General features: G+C 29.9%; 2 protein-coding genes and 1 pseudogene across 4 annotated transcripts; all 3 read right to left on the bottom strand.

The window, feature by feature from the left end:
• Nucleotides 1–3,217: 3,217 nt before the first annotated feature.
• Nucleotides 3,218–7,734, bottom strand: LOC108689006. The gene is made up of 2 exons (XM_018195587.1): nucleotides 7,708–7,734; nucleotides 3,218–5,247 (listed from the first exon to the last, which is right to left on the bottom strand). Exons 1-2 carry the CDS (start codon nucleotides 7,732–7,734, stop codon nucleotides 3,337–3,339), a joined length of 1,938 nt encoding a protein of 645 aa, XP_018051076.1. The 3' UTR covers nucleotides 3,218–3,336.
• Nucleotides 7,735–12,027: 4,293 nt separating this feature from the next.
• Nucleotides 12,028–13,440, bottom strand: LOC108688984 (annotated as a pseudogene).
• A 5,376-nt stretch (nucleotides 13,441–18,816) lies between these two features.
• On the bottom strand, nucleotides 18,817–22,509 carry LOC108688999 (methyltransferase-like protein 6). 3 transcript variants are annotated; one of them, XM_018195578.1, is made up of 10 exons: nucleotides 22,449–22,509; nucleotides 21,959–22,342; nucleotides 21,241–21,386; nucleotides 20,979–21,122; nucleotides 20,641–20,815; nucleotides 20,261–20,347; nucleotides 19,915–20,052; nucleotides 19,633–19,672; nucleotides 19,254–19,438; nucleotides 18,817–19,067 (listed from the first exon to the last, which is right to left on the bottom strand). In XM_018195578.1, exons 2-5 carry the CDS (start codon nucleotides 22,334–22,336, stop codon nucleotides 20,659–20,661), a joined length of 825 nt encoding a protein of 274 aa, XP_018051067.1. In that variant the 5' UTR covers nucleotides 22,337–22,342; nucleotides 22,449–22,509; the 3' UTR covers nucleotides 18,817–19,067; nucleotides 19,254–19,438; nucleotides 19,633–19,672; nucleotides 19,915–20,052; nucleotides 20,261–20,347; nucleotides 20,641–20,658. The 3 variants fall into 3 exon arrangements, with proteins under 3 accessions (XP_018051067.1, XP_018051069.1, XP_018051068.1); XM_018195580.1 differs by having other exon boundaries at nucleotides 21,959–22,337; nucleotides 22,449–22,484; XM_018195579.1 differs by lacking the exon at nucleotides 19,633–19,672.
• Between the last annotated feature and the right edge of the window lie 1,443 nt (nucleotides 22,510–23,952).

The raw sequence follows: 23,952 nt of genomic DNA, 5'->3' as shown, positions 1-23,952 counted from the left end.
TTTATGATTTTATTTAAATAATATAAATAAAAATAATAATTATTATTAAACTATTAATGAAATTACTATTAAAATCCAAAAGAAAATTGATTCTATCATTTATGAAGAAAACCATTTAGAATCATAACGCTGTATGAAAATACGCGGATGCGATGAATCATTATTCTGCTTCATGTGTGATTTCGAATAAAGGATGTCATCTTAAAATAGCTTTCGCTTTTCGTGCTTTATCATCATTTTATTATAATTTTCTTGCATCGTCATAACTCCTTTTTCCACTCGATGTAATTCTTTCATTAGAACATATGATTCTTTAAATCCATTATCTGATGATACTTTGGTCTTTTATTTTCTTGTCATTTAAATTTTTCTTCCTTTTTTTCAGATTTGTCAATTCCTTCGCTTTCCCGGTCACTAACTTTTTCCCATTGCTTTCCGCTTTTTTATATGTTTATAAATCTCTTTACATCTCACTTCCTCATCTTTCTTGCTGATTTAGTCTGATCATTGCCGGAACTCTCGCTTTCTCGCTATTTGAAACTATTTTAAACAGCTAACATTTAACTATCCACAATAATAGAAAAATATTGGACAGAAAAATGTGAAAACATTTAGTTTGCATATAACAGAAGTAATTTATGTATCTGAATAGGATGTAAGATTTTCCAAATAGAGTCCAGAAAGCGTGTCTGAGAAATTCTATACGAATTCAGAGTAAAATGACAAAAGTGCATCAGCGGAATTAAATGGAAACCAGACAGTAGAATATAGGTCACTTGCGGAAAGTGAGTTGACAAGTTTAACGCGATAAGCCCATTAGATTTCCAGGGTCAACGTTCGATTCACCAAACTCGATGCTTGATCAAATATCGTTTGCAACTACATTTACGGAAACTATATTAAAATTTGGATTTAGTAACGGTATGATTTAATCACGCTTAGAAACTTTCTCGAAGATATCGTCTATAATATTGATGTAAAAAAATGTAACGGACTATGTACATATATGTGTATATATATCGCTTATTTGCTACAATAACGATACAATTTAAGAAACAAAACTTTTTTCAGAAAAATGAATGTCAATATTTCAGAATACTAAATTCATTAAAATTTTTTGTAATATTTTTGTAGTTTTTTTGTAATATTAGTTTGAAATGTAATATTAATGTTATAACTGATTATAGAGAAAAGTATATATATTCTTCTTTCTCTTTTTATTCTTTTTCTGCAACTCAAGAAACTAGCAAATGAGTGATATGTGTAGCATGTAAGTAAGTGATTTACAAAAATCTGCTTTAAGTTACGCTCGCTGTCTTCCGTAATAGATGATTTCACAGATTTTTATTTTTATTTTTTTCAGATGAATTTGATAACTTCTTTAACTTTCTCTAAAACTTATAAATTTAGTTAGCTTTTTTCTAAAATTTCCATTTCCATATCGTAAATATATTAACAATAAAAAGTAATAATTTTTTATCATTCTTATCCGATTTAAAAAATTTAGTGATCTGAAGAACAAGTTATTGAATAAGAAAAAAAGCGCAGATGATTGCAAGAAATTATCAAGTGTTAATAAAGATTGTTGAATGAATATGAAGCACTTCTGTTCAATAATTATCTGATGATTCCGATCGAGATCTGTTCCAATCAATGAATCGAATTCGACAACAACGGCACGTGTCTTTTCTCCTCTCCTAGTAAGAATGAGTGCAATGATTACGAAATCGTGTAAGAATCACCTGTAAATAGCAATATGTTATGCATGCTTAGAATTGTTCAGATAACCCGACTGCGTTGACCGTGGCTAGAATTATCAAACGACTTTCGAGGTCAGAATCGAATGGCGTGGCAATGAGCGATGGGGATCATGTCCGATGGTCACGACTATGGGTGAGAGTTTCTTAAGTCTGGGACCGGAAATAATTCAGTTTCTCGACTCAACTTTCCATCGCGATAATATGAGATGCGCCACATGCACTGCGGTATGTCTGCTATTAGATTAATATTATGCGTATGTCTTAGACGCTCATATTCAGTCATTCTAACGCAGTTCCTTAATGTCGCTATTTAAATTCTAAATTTTAGCAATTTTGTGTCTTGTTTAAAATAGGTTTATTATATGCGTCAAATTAAAAATAAAATCGAGACAACAATATCGAGAAGAAGAATTTTCTAAAGTACAAAAATATTTATTTGACAAAATAAATAGTACATGTGTATTTACATATCGAAAAAATAAGTCCGTTTTGGAGACAGTAGAAGAAGCATGCGTGAAATTTCATAAGCATCATTTATATAATATCATTAAATCAATAAACAATTTATTTATATAATATATATAATACGCACAAACACACATACATACATACATACACATATACATCAGCTTTTACAATCCAAAAATAAAAAATAAAGATAACCTACTAACAAATCAACATATATCTCTACTTTATAAATAATCTTTGAACGTTTGTATGAATGGCAAAGTTTCTTTTATGCATAATCGACTGTTAGAAGCGATGAGTGACGCTTAGAAATATTCACTTGAAATTCTTGCCACAGTATCCTAATTCCAATGAAACAACTGCGCTAATTATCATCAGTGTAATGTCACTTTCTCGACGATGAATTTGAAATAAACGGATGCGCTGTGACAGATGGTGCAGCGGATATGCAGTATGAGGCACGTATTGAATAATCACCGTAGTTATATTCAACAGCGAGAAACTTAAATATGCTAAGTATTAAACATTGTATGACAATTTAGAGAAAGAAAAAATCATCTTGTTTTCTAAAATTATAATACTAGAAATGTAGGTTATAATAGAGTAGGTTATATTACGAATATTATTCGAATTCGTATATGTAACAATGCGTCAAATTTTAGTACGCACGATTAAATATAAAACTATAAAAAAATTACGCGCGGTTCTTGAAAAATATCTGTCAAAATTTCGTAAGTTAAATCAAGTATCTACTTGCAATTGTAACAATACAATTAACACATAATTCAGAGGTATTCTATATCACACAATAAAAACAAATAAAAGTCCCTATTGAAATGGTTGATTTGCAGAGCGCAATTCTTTTTGTCAACTTGAAACTCTCTTACTGAAACAAGAAAATGAAATCGTTTAAGTGAAATAGCAGATGATGTAGCGCATCGTCATTAACACATCAAAACTACGAGACTATATGATAGTAATTCTCCTCTTTGCACTGTACTTTCTTTCTTAATCTCTCCCTCTCGTTTTTTCACGCGGATAAACAGTCAGTTACAATACCATGGATCGAATTGCGCTCTGTTTATGCTCCGCATGAAACAAGAATATCTCATTTCCATATTTTCGCCGATCCTGTCTGCGTCGTATACGAAGGCGCGTAATTCCAAGGGTAACTCGGTGAAACAGGTTTCTGCAGCTGATAGGGAATATTCACGGGATAATAATACACCGGATAGACAGCTTTAACTGGTTTATAAAGAACGGGATTGATCAAAGCGGTTTGCACACCATACGTGTGTTGCACGCTGGATGTTACAGGAATTGATTGCGCCGGATGCACTTGAGTGGGATTCGGCAGTAAAGGAGCGGTGATCGGATGTATCGATGTTGCGAGGGGAGCAACAGGTCGTAACGGTTGAATTGGCAAAGCTACCGGGGTGATTGCCGCTGGTGTTAGAGCAACCCCCGGTCGATTGGACGGTGAGACAGACGAAAGAGGTGGTGTTGTCGTCGTTGGCATCGAAGGTACTGATTCCGACGGTTTATGCTGCGATTCTGTGGGAATCGGTATCCCAAAATGGGTGGGCGATGTTTCGGGCCTAAAGGATCCGGATGTCAAGATGCTGGTACTGTAGCTGGGAACCAAGTTGGTTCCCGTGATGAAAGTCGGTATGAATCCACCATAAATGGGGATCCCCGCGGGAGATCTAGTCGCGGAAAAACCAGGCTGATTAGAAGCGGATTGTGATGATACTACTTGGACAGTACTATCACCCTTAGATGATTGCGATGAAGATTGCGTAGTGAAAACTCCCGCTGCTACCGTTGTTGTGGTCGGAGTTTGAGTAGTAGTCGGAATACCGTAGTTAACGGGTAATCTCAAGGGGTTGATTGTGGTCTCTGGTAGAAAGGTAGACTGGCTGAACGCGGTGTTTTCAGAGCCAACAGTTGTAGATTGCGACGTCGTGGGAATACGCGGGTTTATTTGCTGATTTATGGAGGCCAAAAGTTCTTGATTCTGAATAAAACCTGCTTGATTCTGAGCGTATCTTCCCGCCGTGTTTGCGCGCGGGTTAATCTGAGCCTGAGCGAGAGCCTGCTGCAATTGAATGATTAACCGATCTTTCTCTTGAGCCTGAATTTGTTCCAGAGTCTCTCGAGGATCGAGTGTTCCCGATGCATACGACGGCAACGCATCACGGTATTCCTCAGAGTTCGACGAGGTACTCTCAAACTGACCATTTAGATTATGAATTTGATTACCGATATTCTGAAATTGATTATTGCTGGGCGCAAAATCTTGATTGCTTGCGGGTGCGCCGTAAAGTTGCTGGATCGCTTGCGCGTTCTCAGACAGGAAGAACGCGGCGTCGGAAATTTGATTCTGCGCGAAATTCTGGCTCTGTGAGCTTGTACCGTGAATTTGTCCCTGATTTGGAATGTTCTGTGAATTGAAATTATTCGTCGGAGAATAAACCGGCAGCTTTTGATTTTGCGGCGGTAAATAATTAGCGGTGTGCATGCCAAATGGCTCATTATTTTGACTAGCAATCGGATTGACCTCCGTAAAATCAACGTTTCTAATCGGGCTCGGTATTTCCTGTTTCACCAGTCCTGTTCCACCGAAATTGCTTGATTGCTGTTGATTGATATTGTACTGCAATTTATTCTGATGTTGCTGAGCATGATATTCATGTGTGGCCTGATTGGAAATCGAGTGAATGATAGGAGATCCATATTTTGTAAACGGTCTGTTCAATTGACCAGGGACCTTAAATGCTATTTGACTTCTGGATGGTTGCGTTTGAATGCGAAACCGAGCATTTGAAGAGACATGATTCGGCCTGTTATAAATGTATCCGGAATCTCGTTTCCGTTGCACGTCGAATTGCTTGGAATTGGATTTAACTTGAATTTCGCCAAGGTTCACCACTTCCAGCTTCGTGATTTCCGACTTCTGCATTTCGGCTTTCTGCTTAGCTTGCGTCAGCGAAAGCATTAATATGCAAACATAGATGACCTAAGAATGAATTATATTTTTTGCATAAAAATAGCTAAATATTATAATATAAAACTAAACAGAGGTATAATTAAAATAGAATAAATATTTAAATTAAGTATATAGGAAGTAAATTAAAAAAATATATATGTAGCGGAAAGTTGATATATAGGTCTTCTAAAAAGACACGTCCTAATTTTTCGGAAATTAAATATTTTTTATTAATACTGATAGAAACATGATCTGTTTATAGATGATTATAATAAAAAAACTCATAATTCAGATAGTTGTCATAATTCATGTAGCTTGTTTTTATACAAAATCAGCTAAAAATGAATTCTACAAATGCGAAAATAAATTCTTACGATTTTTCTTGCCAATTGCACTGTAGTTTAAGTGTAATAGTAGTTATATTATTGATAATATTAAATCGTTTTATATGCTTGCAGTTAATTAGTTTTATTTATATTTTTTTGTTATTTTTTTCATAATAGAGTTTTAATTATAAAATTATGCAGCATACACTTATTTATAACGGACCACAAGATCATAGACTTTAGATTAATCTTTACAGTATCACGTTATAGGCATTATAGTATCAAATAGCCTTATCTAGCAATCGTATATTTATGGAAGACCCTAAAGAAAACTTTCGCGTTATATATTTGCATTTTACAGAATAACACAAAGTATGCATTTAAATCTACAAAAAGCTTTTCATATTGAAAAAATTTTTTTAAATCTTATACATTCACTTATAAATATTTTGTAAAACTTTTCTGTGAAAGAAAAAAAATAAGAATATGTGGCATTATATATTATTATTTTGGGACCCATTTAGTCAAGTGATCATTTTTATCTTAATGTTGCAACTAATATTTTTAAATAATGAAAACTTACAATTAAAACTTACAATTAAAAAGAAAAAAGATATATGTTTTTTAAATATCATTAATTAATTATTTGTCTATTTATTGTATATATATACGAGAAATATTGGGAGTACAAATTAATTCAGTCCGTTTTTTTGTGCATTTATTTCAAAACAAAATGAATGAACAGATTAATTAATTAAAGTATTGTCCATCGCTGCCTACTGCTTTTTCCCATCTCTCAATTTTCGAATTCCATCTCGAAAAAATGATTCATCTTTGGAGGCGATCCAATTTTGGAGCCAATTTTCGATTTCTGCGAAAGAAGTGAACCGGTGACTTGCTGCATCCTTCGGAACAATCAATAATCAGAAAGAGCAATGTCCGGAGAATACGGCGAGTGCGGTAAAACATCCCATTTGAGCGTTTCCAAATATTTTTTTATGACTTTAGCGACATGAGGTCGAGCGTTATCATGAAGAAGAATAATTTTATCATGTCTTTGCTCATATTCCGGCCGTTTTTCTCTCAATGCACGGCTCAAACGAATCAACTGTAGCCGATACTGATCGCCCGTAATGGAATCGCCAGGTTTCAGCAACTCATAGTAAACAAGACCCTTTTGGTCCCATCAGATACAGAGCATGATTTTCGAACCATGAATGTTCGGCCGTGATGTGGATGTTGAGGTCGATGGCAACGATTGACTGGGCTTAACGTAGTATTTTTTCTTCTTGGGATTGTCGTAGAATATCCACTTCTCATCTCCAGTCACAATCCGATGCAAAAAACCTTCTCTGTTGTCTTTGAATCAGCTGTTCGCAAGTGAAAAATCGCCTTTTCAACGTCTCTCGGTTTCAGTTCATAAGGCACTCAATTTCCTTGTTTTTGAATCATTCCCATGGCTCTCAATCATACAGAAACGGCTTGTTGAATTACCCCCAATAATTCTGCAAGCTCCTCTTACGTGAGTTGACTCTGATCTTCTTCGAGTAATGCCTTTAATTCTTTGTCTTCGAATTTTTTTGGCTGTCCAAAGCGAGGCTTGTCTTCAACGCTAAAATCTCCATCCTTGAAACATCGAAACCATTCCCTACATGATTTATCAGTTGGAGCAGTGTCACCATAAACTTCGACAAGCATTCAATGGGCTTCAGTCGCACTTTTCTTCCAATTGAAGAAAATCAAAACTTCTCGCAAATGCTGCTTGGTTAACACAAAATTCGACATTTTAAATACAGTAAAAATCAAGGTTTTTGTATGAAACTCAAAGCAATATAAACTGAATATTATTAGCAGATGTTTAACCTCTCTCTGAAACCGCTAAAATCAGCTGTCACTATGAACCATTCACAACAGCTGGAGCTATCTTTAGAGAAACGGACCGAATTAATTTGTATTCCCAATATATAAAAATATTTTAAAATAAATTCATACATGAAATATTAATAAAATTTTGTATTGTATAAAAATTGAATTGCGTCAAAATTTTTTTATAGTTCCGTATTACTTATATGTATACGGATCAATATGCGAATGGACAACATGGTAATATATATTACATATATATATTATCAAAGAAAGTTTTATAATTAAGATTATTACATACCAGAAAGAGCCGCATTTTTAAATTCATATAATCCTTCTCGCACTTAACACTACACTGAGGCTGTCTTCTTTAATGAGAAACTACGCTATTTCCCACGAGATCTCGACATTGAATTAGACTGCGCAACTCAAGAAACTAATTTGTTTAAGGATGGACAAGTCCAGGCCGACTAAGACTACAGCTATACCAGCACATGTATAAATACAATCGGGTCGCGACCATCCACGAATTACAATAGACTTTCTTACGGGCTTTCTTCGATTGAACTTAGGCAATACTGTTACGGATTTGTGACGTTATACATATCGATGCAAAGAATGTCGTATTCGGTATAGTCCTGTAATCGAAATTTTGTAGCTGCTTACTAAAGTCTTATTCTCGTTAACGTGTATGTGTGATTGTTATAAATGTAAAAATAAAAATGCCATTGTTCTTTAAAATAAAAAATTTTAACGATAAAAAAATCGGACACTAAATATATATTTATAAATATACAATAATACATTTGTAACTATTAATGTATACTATTATGTATACTATTAATGTATAACTATTATGTATACTATTAATTGTCATTTGTTAAAATTAAGAGCTCTAAAATCTGTTAAAAGGTCCAAATTAAATCGAAAGATATACTCTCTGGGGCCCAGCAATAGAATCAATAATCTTGCGCGTAATTTAGCGAAATTCAATATAAAACGCACCTCATCTTATTAAAATCTTCAACCAATGAATCTACATGACAGGAATGAATTTACATGACAATAATAATAAAGCGCAACCAAAAGTCCGTGAAAGATTAAGTTGACCTATTAATTACTATAAAAGACACAGAAGAAAAATTTAAAATCACAAGACTTTTTTCTTTTTTTTATAGAAAGGTACAAACATAATTGTGTTTCGTTCATGATAAAGAGTAGCCCAAATATCGCTTCATCCATCGTGGATATTATGAGAATAATACGTATTAATAGAAAAGTGATACTTCTCAAAATTAGTGACTTTTCAGTAGAGCACTTTTTGAATTCTGAATTAAAACATTTTAATTAGTATGAGTAATTTCTGTAACTTTATTTTCTTTTTATATTATATTTTCAATTATAGTTCTTTAATAAACTATATCATGAGTTTTCAGAATTCGAATACTAACTTTAACTAAATTCCATCTTCTTATTAGAATTGTAATACTTTTCTGTATAAACAAAAATAAGCCATTTTCCCACAAAATGTATTAGCCTTTGAGATCCAATTTTCCTTCATTATCTCAAAAAAATTCTAATTCTTGACTTCTTAGATAACACAAAATCTAAAATTGATACAAAAGATATCTTTAAAACGTCTTTTAGACATCAAAAATGGCTTATATCTCAATTTTAGACACTGTATTGTCTGGGTTATGTCATTTTTCTATCAATGTAGCGATATATACAATATATAAAACAAGTAAAGAAAGCAAATATAAAAAGTCGATACTTGTGATTATCCTCTTTCCATTCGTAAGTTATACTCTCAGGAAAATAAGGTAGAGGAAACAAACGTCGTCGTGAACTTCCGACGAGGTCACGGCGGGGATGTCACGTGAAATGCAATGAACGACTCCGGCGTAATATTCTGATCACGTTCCCCGATATGCTTTCCCAGTCTTCTCACCCGAGTCTCCCAGTGAAAGTCTATGGGCGAAGTCTTCAAGCCTCAAGGAATACGGAATAAGCGATGTTCCCGTTCGTAAGGACATATGTTGTGTAACGTGTCGAGATTACGCGTAAATCGAATCGCCACGCCGTGTCAGTTCCGATATCTCGAGTGAAGTATTCCGAATACGCCTGTACGTATTACGTGGACACGATTTAATGTTCTGCGAATCAAAGGTTGGATAACGTTGCGCTCGTCGACTTTCTTCGACGATAGAATTCGTAAATAAGTAATTTGGAAGATAGAATGTAACTTAATTATGCATTGAAACATATCGTGCGCTGTATAAAAAAATAATTTGATATTTCGAAAGTTTTTAGATAATTCTTAGTTTTCTTGTTTTAGATTGGATCATCTGTGGCACTAAAAGTTTGTTGTTTATTCAGAAATTTTGTCAAAAAATATTGCTTAATATTTAAATTTATACTCTCTAATAAATCATTTTAGAAAAGATAATAAACTATATTTTAACTGTAATTATAGTTAATCAGATATTTAATTTAGAGAGATATATATATTTAACATTAATATTACCAAAATTCGAGACAAATTTTAGTGTATACACAATTTAAGATTTTCATAAATATTCAAATTAAGTATTTTTGTTTAATAAAATTAAAAATCAAGTTTGCTATTTATTTATTACTGTGATCGAATAGTACTGGATCAATAAAATGCAAACTATATATTTATTTATTTAAATTTATTTTGTCTTCTTTAAAATAATTCTTTCTCATTGTAATACGTCTATATCTATACTTATTAATGTTTTTTTCAATTAATGTTTTTTCCAATTGCAAATCATCAAAGAAGTATCTTCTATAATCTATTTTAGATAACCTTTGAAGCGTGTAGCATATTCTCTTTTATCGTATCTATCGATTCAAAACTGTATAGTTAATATAAATCAAGGCTAATGAGAAGTGACAGACACAAGATCTTGAAATAATGAAATTTATGAATATTTTGTTGATAAATGTATCAAGAAGATTAGATATATAATTACACAGAATTGTAATTTGAATAAAATCAAGATACGTTCTCTATTTACAAAGATTTTATATCACCTCAACTCTGGTAATTTGAGTGACACAATCTGTTTGGATACGTGAGCATTTTATTATATTTTTATATTGCTAACGAAAACTTCAAAGTGAATTGAGAAATGTTCAAAATAAAGATGATATCATTTATTGACAGAATATTTGTAAATTTCATTATTTCAAGATCTTGCGCCTGATCATCTTGACTCTCATTAGCCTTCATTTATGTTAGTTATGTTTCTATTTTAAAAATTGAGAGTCCTATATAATTTTTATCTATTTTGTATTTGATACAGTAACGAAGCGATAATTTCAGCCGTGGAAATAGGAAAATGTCACGCGGTGTCATATCAGATAAAAAGCGGAGCTTGTGGAACGATTTTTGTTAAAATTTTAGCTATAAAATCATGAATGAAGCAAAAAGTATAATCGGAAACATTATCGCAAATTTCATGAATTTTCTTGCCACAAATCTGGTTTTTTAAGAGTTGCTTGCAAACACTCAAATAATAACGATGCATAACGCTCAAATAATATTTTTTGTTGAAAGATAATCTTGATACACAACATTATGATAATTGAAACAGACGGTAAACTTGATCTTTTATCAACTTTAACGAAATCTCTGAACATTTTTCCTACGCTCGTTTATGAGTTTCAACTCGTTCATCGCAGGTCTTTCAATCATTTAATTTTCACCGAAATCCTCAATTCGATTCCACTTTGGTGTAGATCAGAGTATTGTTTGTTTGTTTGTATTTGTTTTGGTTGTAGAGACTTTGTGGATTGAATTGGGAATGAAATAAGCGCAATCAAACACATTCCGACTTAAATTTGATTCTACATTATTGCTTCGTGGAAACTAGACCAATAATGACGCCAATTTTTTCCACTCGACAGCTTCCTGCATTGAATCTAAAACTTTACGTTTTCACTCATAAGCATTAAGCATTCGTATGAAACGCGAAGACGCAAATGCATGCATCATGAACTCGTTGAATTTGACTATGAAAATGGGGACTTGTGCTAATAATTTATTTACAATGGTACGCGAGCTCCACAGTTATTACACAAATTGAATTCGAATTAACGCGCTTTGACAGTTATTAAAATTTGATCATAATGCTTTCCTGTTAATTATCCATCGCAATTACTGCGGGCCGTTTATCTAATAATATATTTCATAAGTAAAATAAGCACAAACGAGAATTCTCTAATAAACTCTTTCATCAGTTTAAGCATGCAGCATTATTTTAAATAGTAGATACGTAATATTCGATCGAAAGTTATTAATTGCAATAAATTATTATGAATTATTTCTTTCCTTTTCCGCTTTTTCATTTCCAATATTGCTTTCGCAAATTATAATGCAATAGCTTGCAGTTTAGCTTGTACATATGTGCGATTATTAGATATCATTTTCAGAAGCGAAAATCTAGAAAATTAAAGTTTCGGGAAAACAAGAAGGGTAAAATTAATAATACGTCAGAAAAAATTCGTTTCTTTCATGTAATGCAATTTTATTATTACAATAATCATAGGAGAAATTGACAGTCAAAGAACTTAATTGCAAACACGCTCGCAATCACCAAAAGTTTGAAGATTGTAGTTCAAGAGCATACTTCCATAAGACTCGTCTTGTGCCTATCTTAATCCCGAATCATCGTAGATCCAACATTTTGAGTTAGTAGTAGTGAGGAAACTGGTTGTAATAGGGGTAATTGTAGTGATGGTGATTGTAATAGGGGTAGGCAGAGTATGGAGAGTATGCGTATGGCAAATTGTAAGAGTTGTATGCGTATGGGGCGGCGTACGCATATGGTGAATAATATGATGAAAAGCCTCTCTTATCTCTAGCGGCATTGGCGTCCTGCGACTCTTTTGCCTTTCCAGCTTCGGAGGTCTCCACCGCCATAGAGATGGCGACGAAAGCCAAGAGGAGGATAGCCTGAAACGTAAGCGTGATTGATTAATCCGCAGTCGACGCTTTCATCGAATTTTGTGACACAAAATGAAAATTAAATGTTACAACTTGGTTTCTATATAAATAAACAAGCCATTTTTTTAATTAACAAAAATTAAAATTAATTAATTAAAAAAAAATCGAAATGGATATATATTTTCTAATAAAATTAATTTACTGTGTTTATTGTATTTTTTATTGATGGGTTAGAAAATATAGACAAGTTTCTAATAATCTTAATTTTAAAACAAGATTTTATATTTAATCTTAATAGTCAAAATTTTATAATTTTATAATGCAATCATTGATACGAGTTCGCTAATGATATGTAAATATATTTAAATCATTTGAGAAAGTAGCACATCAAATAGGGCGAGAGATATGATTGCGAAAGTATAGATTAAACGAAGATGCAATTTGCAATTTTGAAAAGTTTGAAAAGATTTAGCAAGTTTTTATAAATATGTTTAGCATTTTATTTTTATTAATTAATTGCACTTATCAAAACAAATTTTTGTAGGAAGAGAAATTTTCTAAGATTCCATAGAAAAGGAATTCTACGATAATTGACTACTGGAGTACACTAGAATAATATGCTACAATAAATAGCTTAATCTGAAATCGGAATATACCAGCTGATCAATTTATGCAGATAATCGCGGTAATGCAATAATTAGATTATAATCGGCATATCATGATCGGCAAAGGAATTAATTTGAAAATCTATCAGAATGTTTCATGCGATATGTATACACAAAGCTTAGATGAAGCTTACTCGCTCAGAACGCAGAAGATCATAAATTTTGAAGCGATTGTCAGAACGGTTGCTTTGTCTGACAATAATATAGTGAATATGCGGTAAAGATATTGAAGAGAGATCTACTAGAATACTTACAAAGAAGTACTTCATAGTTGATTTGATAGCTTTTGGAAGATCAGCTATTGATGAATAGTAACTGAATGTGACTGAATGTGCCTCTGTTTTTTGGTGGATGGCTTATATACCCGACGATCCGAGTGTTCTGCATGCGTCATTAGCCGATTGATCAATGTACAAGGACACGCAGATCGTGTGGGAGTGTATATGACACGTGTATTCGGGGGGGTTGTTATACGGCGCATATTTTTTACACCTTCTCATATGTAATTCGTAACCATGCGCTGTCATCATCGTCATCGCGATCCGACAAGACATCACGTTCACATATTCCGCGATGTACTCATGTATTTCTGATAGATGGAACTTGAATGAGGCAAGGGACCTTGGCAACTCGGAGGAAAGTGCAGTTTTATAACTGTGACATAATTATTACTGTTCACCGTGTTCGCTTCCTAGTTACGAGCTCAGTAAACCTTAACGCATAAATTAATTATTGCGCATTAGCAGTTAGCTTAGCTCACTAAATGATTTATAATTTGAGCCAGATTTCAGGATTTATAAAATTCTTTATAAATTTATATATCGCGCACATTTTGATACATATATGTATTTGAATATTCATCTTGTACATCTGTATATTTTTATTCTTCAAACGTTTTGCTTGGAACGGAATATAAAATATTAGATTTAATTACAGCAAATATTCATAAGTTTCATAAATTTTATCTTCATAATTTCTCGTAAATTATTATTATAAATGCATTGTAATTCTTGTGAAATGTCAAAAATAATAAAAAATGACTGAACTGGATCCTGTATGACCTACCTAAGTTTTGCAATTTTTTCAATTATGATAATTATTATTATAATTTAAAAAAGGAGCATAAAACAATGCAGGTTATTAACAATATGTTATATTAAAAAAATTCATAAATATTTATAACTATAAAAACATATACGTTTCAGCTAGTATCTGGCCATCTTCAGTATATTATATTAAATAAAAGTAATAAATAAACATAAAATTTACGCAAAGTACATAATAGAACTTGTATAATAACTGTAGTCAAAGTGATTTTAAAATTCTGACGAATTTCTAAGTTCGATACGATGCTCGATTTCTTCTCAGTAGACCTTGACGAATTTTAACGCAAGATAATTTTGTTTCGCAAATGAATGGACACATAATTCCCAGCTTCTAATAAGGATAATAATTGTATTATTGTTAAATAATTAGTTAGGATTAATATCTATTCATCTAATATTGAACGCATACCTGTGTTCATTGCAAATTAACTTGTTGACTACATTATACAATTAGTTGACTACAGTTATTAGACAAGTTCCATCATGTACTTTGCGTGAATTTTATTTATTATTTATTATTTTTATTTAATATGACATACTAAAGATGGCCAAATACTGGCCGAAACATATGTTTTTATAGTTGAATATTTATGAATTTTTTAATATATGACATACCGCTAATAACAACCTGTTTTTTTATATTGTTTTATTATATTAATTATAACATTTAATTATACCATAAATATAAACGTTTATTTATTTTAATTTTTTGCTGAATCTGAAATTGAAAATTAATTAAATTCAAAAGAAGAAATATTTCTGGAAAAAAAACATTGAAATATTTATACCTTAATTAAAACGCACACGCGCGTTAAAACTTTATTAAATACGCATTGATATACTTTATTTTAAATATATTTACTAATATTTTTATAACAAATTTTAATATTTTTATTAATAACAACTTCACGTAAGTACATAATTATTTTAAACACTATTAATTATAGATATCCTGCAAGAGAAAAAGAATGGACTTATCGTACCAGCACAAAGAAATGCTTTACTGCCAAGCAGCATTACAAACATTCCACTTTAATACCGATTTTGTGATGGAATCATTTGGAATAAATCGCAATAAAAACATAGACACGATTGGGTGAACAAAATTAATTTATTATGTCTGGCAGTAAAGTTGGTTTGTCTTGCACGTTAGACATTTTTTTAGTGATATTTTTGAAACACTTAAAAACTATTCCAGTGATTGCTTAATTATGCTTGATGAAATAAGATATATTTGAAAAAAGATTTATAACATTGCAAAATTTTACTTTCAAAATAATTCTCAGAAATAAATTTATGAAATCTCTCTAGCGTTTCTAAACAATGTATATAGCTTTATTGGACGCTACAAATTACTTTTAAAATCTTAGCTGGTGTCTATATCGCTGCATGAATACATTTATTATAGAATTGTAAGCTTTGCAGTTGCTCATATTTACATTTGCAAGAGCTAATTAAATATCCAGTTGGGGACACATATCCAGGAGGTACACATGTTTAATTAATTAAAACATACGAATTTATTTCAATTTGAAATCGTTCGCTTGGGTAACTTTCGACTTTACATAAATATTTATGTTAATTAATAATTTAAAATAACTAAATAAATATAAACAGACGAAATTTCACATAAAAATATTTTTTTCAAGGATACATTAATTATTTTGTATATAGAAAATGTCGTTATGTGATATTCTTCTCATGAGAGTTGGAATTTAGAAATCATAACAAATTTAAAAGATGTATTGCGTTAAAATAACATTTCCTTATTAATAACAGAAATCAATAAAAAATTTGTATTTGTATTTTAATTACGATCATTCCCAATAATATCATACCTAATTTTGGATTCTGATTCGATTTGGAACAGTTAAATGTCTTCTGATGGAAACGATCAAGGATACTTGCCAATCTGTGAATCTTATTCCAAAAAGAAAAATAATTCTTGATTCTTTTTTATGATTCCGTTATAAATGCGTTCTTTCTAATTTCTAAATTAGAGTGATCAATATCACTGACTCAAATATTCCAACTAAAACAAATAAAAATAATTTTAGTATCGACTGTACATTTTATTAAAATTTCGATTATATATATATATATATTTAGTTTAGAATTAGTAAAAAATGACGTTGTTGCATAAAATAACGATTAATATTAGGTTTTTCACCTCCGCTGCTACGTTTTATGGTCTTATAAATATGAAAGCAATTAACAACAAAAGCGATTAACAATTCAAGCCATTCTATTTCATATTTCTCTCCGACTTTTTACCTATATTTGTCGTCTTCGCATAATTAAATTCGCGCCATTATTATCGTGCCTCGTAAAACAAAATATTTATATGAGACGAAAGAATATCATTAAAATATACCATCATATATACGATTTTATATCATTATTATGTAATGACGGATATTACATAATTTCTTCCTCTGATATTTCTTTAATTCATACTTTTACAAGATATAACTTCGTATATATTAAGAATAATCAAGAAAGAACTATGATCTTTCAATCGATTTAGAACCGGTTGTTTCATCTTCTTTCGCTACATCTCATAAATTATGTAATAATTTACTAATTAGATAAACAAAAGAGTAAAAGAGTAAGAGCATAAGAGAGTAAGAGAATAAGAGTGAGTTGAAATTTATCGAAAGGTCGAATCTAGCCTAAATCCTTTGATAATTAATTTCTCACCATTAAATATATTTAATGAAATAAATTACACTATGTTCGCAAACTACTCATATAATAAGCGGAAGAATTACACATATATAAGAAATATATAAGAAATAACAGATTGGATTTCGAAATCCATCACCACTGCTATAAATTTATAGTTTACGTTACATGCACTATAAATTTTCAGTACTAGTAGTGAATTTTGAAACACAGTTACAATAGAATCAAATAGTTTATCAAAGAGAAATTAATTGAAACATTACTTCAATTCATTTAATTAATAAGCACAAAACTGAAATATATAATTGGTTTAGAAATATACTTACAAATTCATTTTCGACAGTATGTATACGTTTTATTGTATTGTCTAAGTGATCAACTACTTTAATTTCAATCGCTCGCAATCGCAATTAAAAGATATTAAACGTAAGATATTAAAAAATAGTAAATCGCTATAAACGATAATATGATAAAATAAACTTATCTTACCATATCGATAATTAGCATTCACAGAATATGTGAGTATTAATGATTTCATAAAAAATGTTAATTTATTCTTTTTCAACAATTGTTTTTCAAGATAAATTGTCTATATTATAATCTATATTATCTTCAAAAGAAGAGGGGAAAATTGTAGCGTGTTCGTTTAGTGTGTATTAATGTATGTTAAAAATTAATATTTAATTTATATTCATTTGTTATAATAATATTATAAATTAAATTTATAATGTGATCTTTTAAATGATATTAAAAGTAATAGCATATTATTAAAATCTTTTAAATGTCAAAAAATTTTAAAAATGAAATCAGGACGGGAAGTCTCTCTCTCTCTCTCTCTCTCTCTCTCTCTCTCTTGTGGAAAACAAATTATAAAAAATAGAATTTTATTAATATGCGTATTATAAACTTATTATATCTAAAAATTTATTATATACAAAATAAAAATACATGCAATATCTACCAAGTAATATATAATTCAACAAAAAATTTTTAATGATCCTCTTAATAATTTAAACGTATTTTAATAATTATTGTTTAAATATATTGAAACTTACTTATAAATTATAAAAAATTTAGCATATGCATATCATGCATATCATGTTCCACTATTGAAAAAATAATGTAATTTATGTGTAAATGATATTGATTACTGTTATAATTACAAATTGGGTTAATGTTTTTATATTAAAATAATCATTGTATATATAGTCTAATACCCAATAAAACCAATGTGTGATACTTACGAAAAAGCTAGTACAACTACATTGCGATAATAATTAATTTATATGTCAGATACAATTAACTGCATTTAACAAATTATGCACATTGCCAATAGAAAGCCAATTAAATTACTAATAATAAATGTTAAAAGTCACTAATTCTCTATATTATTAAACATTAAATCCGTATTCACATCTCACTTTTATTGACGTGCGTATTTAATATATTGTTTATATGTGCTATAGAATCTCATAAACAAATATGTGCATCTATCGATAAAAATGAAGTGGGAATACGGATCTTTTAGTTTTAGACATAATTCGCTAACAATTAAGCAATCAATGATCATTCCTACAACATTTAATAGATATCTTTTGAATTTGTACTCAAATTTCATTAAATTACTCATCATCAAACCTTTTTAACTTAATTTTTATTAATTTTAGGATAATTTAACATATAATATCACGAAAACTAACCCATCTTGATTAATATAAATGAAAAAAAATCATATCTCGATATCATATCAATATATCCCAAGTTATATATATAAATACGTATTTTATTTTATTAAAACTTTTTTTAATATCAATTGTCTAAATTCATAATGCATAAATCCCTAGATTACTTTTCGATATCATTTCCAATATTAAATGCATAAAGATGAATTAAAAAATTATGAAACATTCTTCGAATTCATTTTTTATCATTTTAATTTGTTCTAGTAATGAATTAAAAATAATAAGAGCTAAAGTATATCAAGTTAAAATTTTATAAACAATATTATTATACAAATTGATTATATATTTTTGTTTGAATAACAGACATAAATAGAAAGAATTCAATTGTGCTAAAAGTATGGGAGATAAATGTAAGAATTAGATAAATGTTCTATGTAACGATAAAATTTTATTTATAAAATTAAATAAAAACACTTCAATATTTTAATAAAAATTGATTGATGTTGTGTGTGTGTTTGTATCCATGCCATATCGCACAATCAATAAACCTGCCAGAAATAAAACAATTTATTATTCATAAAGCTATAAATTTTTAATACGATATTTGATACTAGAAGTTATTTATCAGATAGAGCTAATAACAAATCACAACGATTCATGCGAAAGATGGTAATAATTAAATCATCATTACAAGTACATTTAAGTAAAAAATATGGAATACAAATTATACTTACCATATACATTATTTTGTACTTGTATTAATTTATTGTTCCCAAAAAAATTATCTCAAACTTTTGCACAATGTTTAACTCTTTAATCAGTTTTTCGTAAACCAAAGCATATAATATAAAAACAGATTCACATCAAGATATCTATAACGAGTCAACGCTCTTAGAATCATAAATCATCCTTATTTTTTCTGTAATATATAAACAATACAATTATTTACGATACCTATTTAATATTCATTCATATATACACATTAATTTTTAATCTTCGCTCAGTGGTAGTGACGAATTATATAAACATATCACAATTAATTTTCAAAATTATAGAGATATACATCATTGATATACATTAAAAATATTTAATAAATTTAAAACTTATACAAACTTATCATATATTTGAAAGATACTCCTTTTTCTCAACTCGTCTAAAATATAAAATAGTATCGCATTTAGAGATCTATTTCAATTTTAATATTTAATACATAATGTAAATACTTAATATAAATACGTAAATAGAGAAAGATAAGACAAATAATATTAAATGATCAAGATAATTCATGAAATATGAAATTGTGTAATTTATAATATGCATGCATTATAAAAAATTAATATACAAATTATATAAAAAAAAAAATCTTTAATAAATCTAAAACATACACGAACTTACCATATTTAAATACCTTATTTAAAAACCCATATAGCACAAATATCCAATGAATATTCTGAACATTCGCAAGAATATCTTTGCGATGAAGTGTGCTGTATGAAAAAGTATTTCTTTTTTTCAATTTGTCGTGTGAGACATCTGAAATATAAAAAATAGTATTTAAAGATCTATTCAGATCTTAATACATTTAATATGAATACACTAACAATATCAGATAGGAGCGAAAGACAATAATATAAGGAATCGTCAAGATAATTTCAGTTGAACTATGCAGTCATCATGTAATTGTATAATGTGCATAAATTATATAAAATTCATATATAAAAATAAAAATCTAAGTATATACCTTGAATGTAGACTGCGCCATATTTCTATCAGAGAATTAAATTTTTCTCATATGCAATTTGTCATAAGTGCTGCTAAATTGCAGTACCTGTAATAAAGCATAAAAGTTTATTACAACTAATTAAATAAATACAAATAATACAACTTAATTAAGGAGATAGTCAGTACTGCAGGACGTTTTCGTCATTAAATCCGATAAATAAATCATCATATCATTAAAATATCAATAAACAAATAAAAATCATAAATTACTACACAATATTCTGAGAAAGTAGTAATCATACATTCTAGAATAAAAAATTAAAAAATTTCTTTTGTAAAAATTTAAATTTCAAATAGAATAATTTTTTTTTCATCGAAGCCAGATCTAAATAAACTTACCATTTCATTATTACATATTCAAAGTTTCTTAAATTTTGCCTGAACAAAGATTCTCGGAACATCAATATTCTCCTTTAAATTTACTGTACGTCTCTGTATGTAGTCACAATCTAATGTTTGAAAACCGACAGATTCAAATAGACATGCTACTTGTTCTATAGAGAAATAATAACTCCTGAAAAATATGAATATATTGTTATTATTTTATATAAACAGGGTAGGAACGTGTTATGTGCTAGTAGAATCAAATTCAAAAAAATTTATTTTATTGTAATCAAGTGAACTATGAAAACATATTTTTTTATTTGTGCGAGTAACAAAAAAAAGTATAAAATCACCTGGTTCCATCTTGCCGCATATAGAGATTCTCACTGATTTTGTGCCCAGGTTTAAAACGTAATTGTGCCATATCATACAACCCGTAATCTCTAAAGAGCAAGATTCCTCCACTACCAAGAATGTTGTATATATTTTGGACAACTCTATTATAAATATACAATTAGTTATCGCAAAATTGAACAAATTGGAATCTTACAATAATATTAGAGCCGCATTTTTACAACAGTATTATTTTATTAATGATTTTTTTATTAAACGTACTTGTGAAATTTATCAGGATGAATAGCTGATAATACAAAGATCAAAGTTGCAACATCAACTGAATAATCAATTTCAGCAAAACAGTTTTCTAACGTAATATCTGCTTGAAAAGCTTTCATTGTTTCCGGATCGAATAACGTATGACTCTATAAGGAAATGAAAACTATTATTAACGCACCGGTTCGCAACTTGAGCCAATTTACAATTATAATCCGAAACAACAACATTAGTAATTTCTAATTTTCAATTTTCTTGAAACTCTAATCGCATTTGCCTCTATTAAATTAATTTGACGTATTGTTTCAATCACTGAATTATTCTGGCTAGATCTTCATGTGTGCTTGCATAATTTTATAATTTTACGGAGTGATTCTATATATTCAACTAATTTTATTATCATTACGGACAAATTGCGACTGATATAATAGAAGAATGTACGAAGATAACAAGATTGAAAGCATTGCATTGTTGCGACTGAAAAGATATGAAGAAATAGGTCCATCATAACTATACTTTGCATAACTATAATTTGCAGAAATTGTATTTAACGTTTTATGATTTTTATTAAATTTGCGTTAATTTATCGACATACACTGAGGATGACACTGACCTGACAAATAGATCGAAACGTATGTTTTTAAGAATTTAAATATACAAAAAATTTGGCTCTTTGCTCTTCTGTTATTCATTTTTATTTAAAATCTGAAAGCGAATATACCTTTAATAACTCGATCGCCCTTGTGGATAAATCGCATACAAATATTCTCCGAAAGTTCAATCCGTCCTCTATCAATGGATAAACGAAATTGCCGACCCCACAGCCCACCTCGAAGAGGACATTTTGATTTCCGTTGCCGCCCAAACCCAGCAACTCATCGAATTCCCGCGTGGTCCAGTGTCTATCTTTGAAGAATCTGGTATCGTTCCGCTTGTAAAACAAATCCCAGTGCTTTTTCGCGTCTCTCTCAAGCTGATTCGCGTGAAATTCAGTCACCAAGCGAGAATCCTGCGCCCGCATTTTATTGATTTCCTCCGGCGTGAGACGCTTTGCCACGTGGCCCACGATCGATTCAGCATTTTCAACATATTCGCTCATTCTTTTCTACCAATTATATTATCGAACCGATTAATTAAATTTACAGCGCGAAATTTATTGTATCAGAAGAAATTCATGCGATATTTCGACAAAAAGGAAAAGAAATGCTTACCAAGATAGAGGACGCGTTGAACCTTCCTCGTTGAAACGCCGGAAGAAAATGGACGATGAAATGTTCGACGTGGAGTCAAGAAGAGCGGGATAATCTTTAGATGAAAAGGCAACATTGCATGCGCTGTTGCCATGATAAAAGTAGCCCACGTGACATCACGTGATATTTAGCGGTAAATTTGAAGGTTAATATACAATCCGAAGAAAATAGCTCTTTACAATATTATATATAAGCCAATTATATTTAATATTTTGTTTAAAATTAAAAAATAAATATATGTATAACATTTGTAAAATTAACAAAAGTAATTAATGAATTTAAAAATTAAAATCTAAAAATTAAAATAAAAGCAATTTTCTATTTTTATTAACTAAATTATCAATCCACGCTTTTGTTGAATGTAATATTAGAATAAAAGATGATCAGAAATTGCTATAATAATCAATAAAATAAAATATTATAATAAATTAAAACTAATAATGTTTTAAACATTTCTTTACATCAGTGACATAAATATTTAAATATTCATCTTTTTTTAGTCTTTTTGCAGATATAAATGTCTTTTTTTTATAACATGACATAAATTACAATATAATAATAATAAAAAATTTAATTTTAATGATTGACTAATAAATATCTTTATTAATTGTTAATGATAGAACTTTAATATGATTATTTATTTAATTTAATTGAAAGTAGAGATGTATGAGAACTTGTAATCATAAATCTTTAACAAAAACTGTATCGAAACCTATGTACGATTCTTATATTTTATTAATACGTTATTAATATAAATTTTATAACAAAATTTGAATAATTTAATAAATTGATTTAATGCATTGTATTGCTTGACAAAAAGATTAAATAAGCTCCTCTTTGAGCATGATGTCGGTATGAATTCCACGCAAACACATTTTGTTTCATTAACATGCAGAACCCATAGGGGACAAATATTTTATGCCACCGTATAACATTGGCACACAGTGACACACTATTAAAAGGGGCTAGACGTGACTGAAATTCAGTCAAGTAACTGCGTATCACTCATGGACGATGAAAACAAAGAACGTATATGATAACGCAAGTATCAAGACATATCGTTATAAATATTAATGAAACATCTGAAATCACCATACGATCGCACATAACGTTTCAATTGATTGCTTTCATTTTACGTAGCACGTGTGGGAATTTTCCACATTATTTAACGCATTTTACGTTTCACGAGGAACTCATAATGTGCAAACCGAGCGCGGTCGAAAGAAAATGAATCGATTGAGTAGTATGTAGGTCATTGCAGACCACAATTTTGTAGAGAGCTTCGCGAGAGATGTAACAACCATAGATTACCTGAATGGAATGAGAAACACGTTTCACAATTTGCAGTCATTAATGCCCTGTGTTACTATGTCATTCTATAGTTTTCAGCGAGGCCATCTTTTGCAGCCGCTTTATAATCGTATATTTTGCCCTGATCGTTAAAAAAAATGTCCCAATTAAAATT

This window comes from Atta colombica, unplaced genomic scaffold (assembly GCF_001594045.1).
Source record: "Atta colombica isolate Treedump-2 unplaced genomic scaffold, Acol1.0 scaffold252, whole genome shotgun sequence".
In the NCBI taxonomy this organism is placed as follows: Eukaryota; Metazoa; Arthropoda; class Insecta; order Hymenoptera; family Formicidae; genus Atta; species Atta colombica.
The sequence above is the reverse complement of the archived record's forward strand: the minus strand, read 5'-3'. Positions and strand labels throughout refer to the sequence as shown.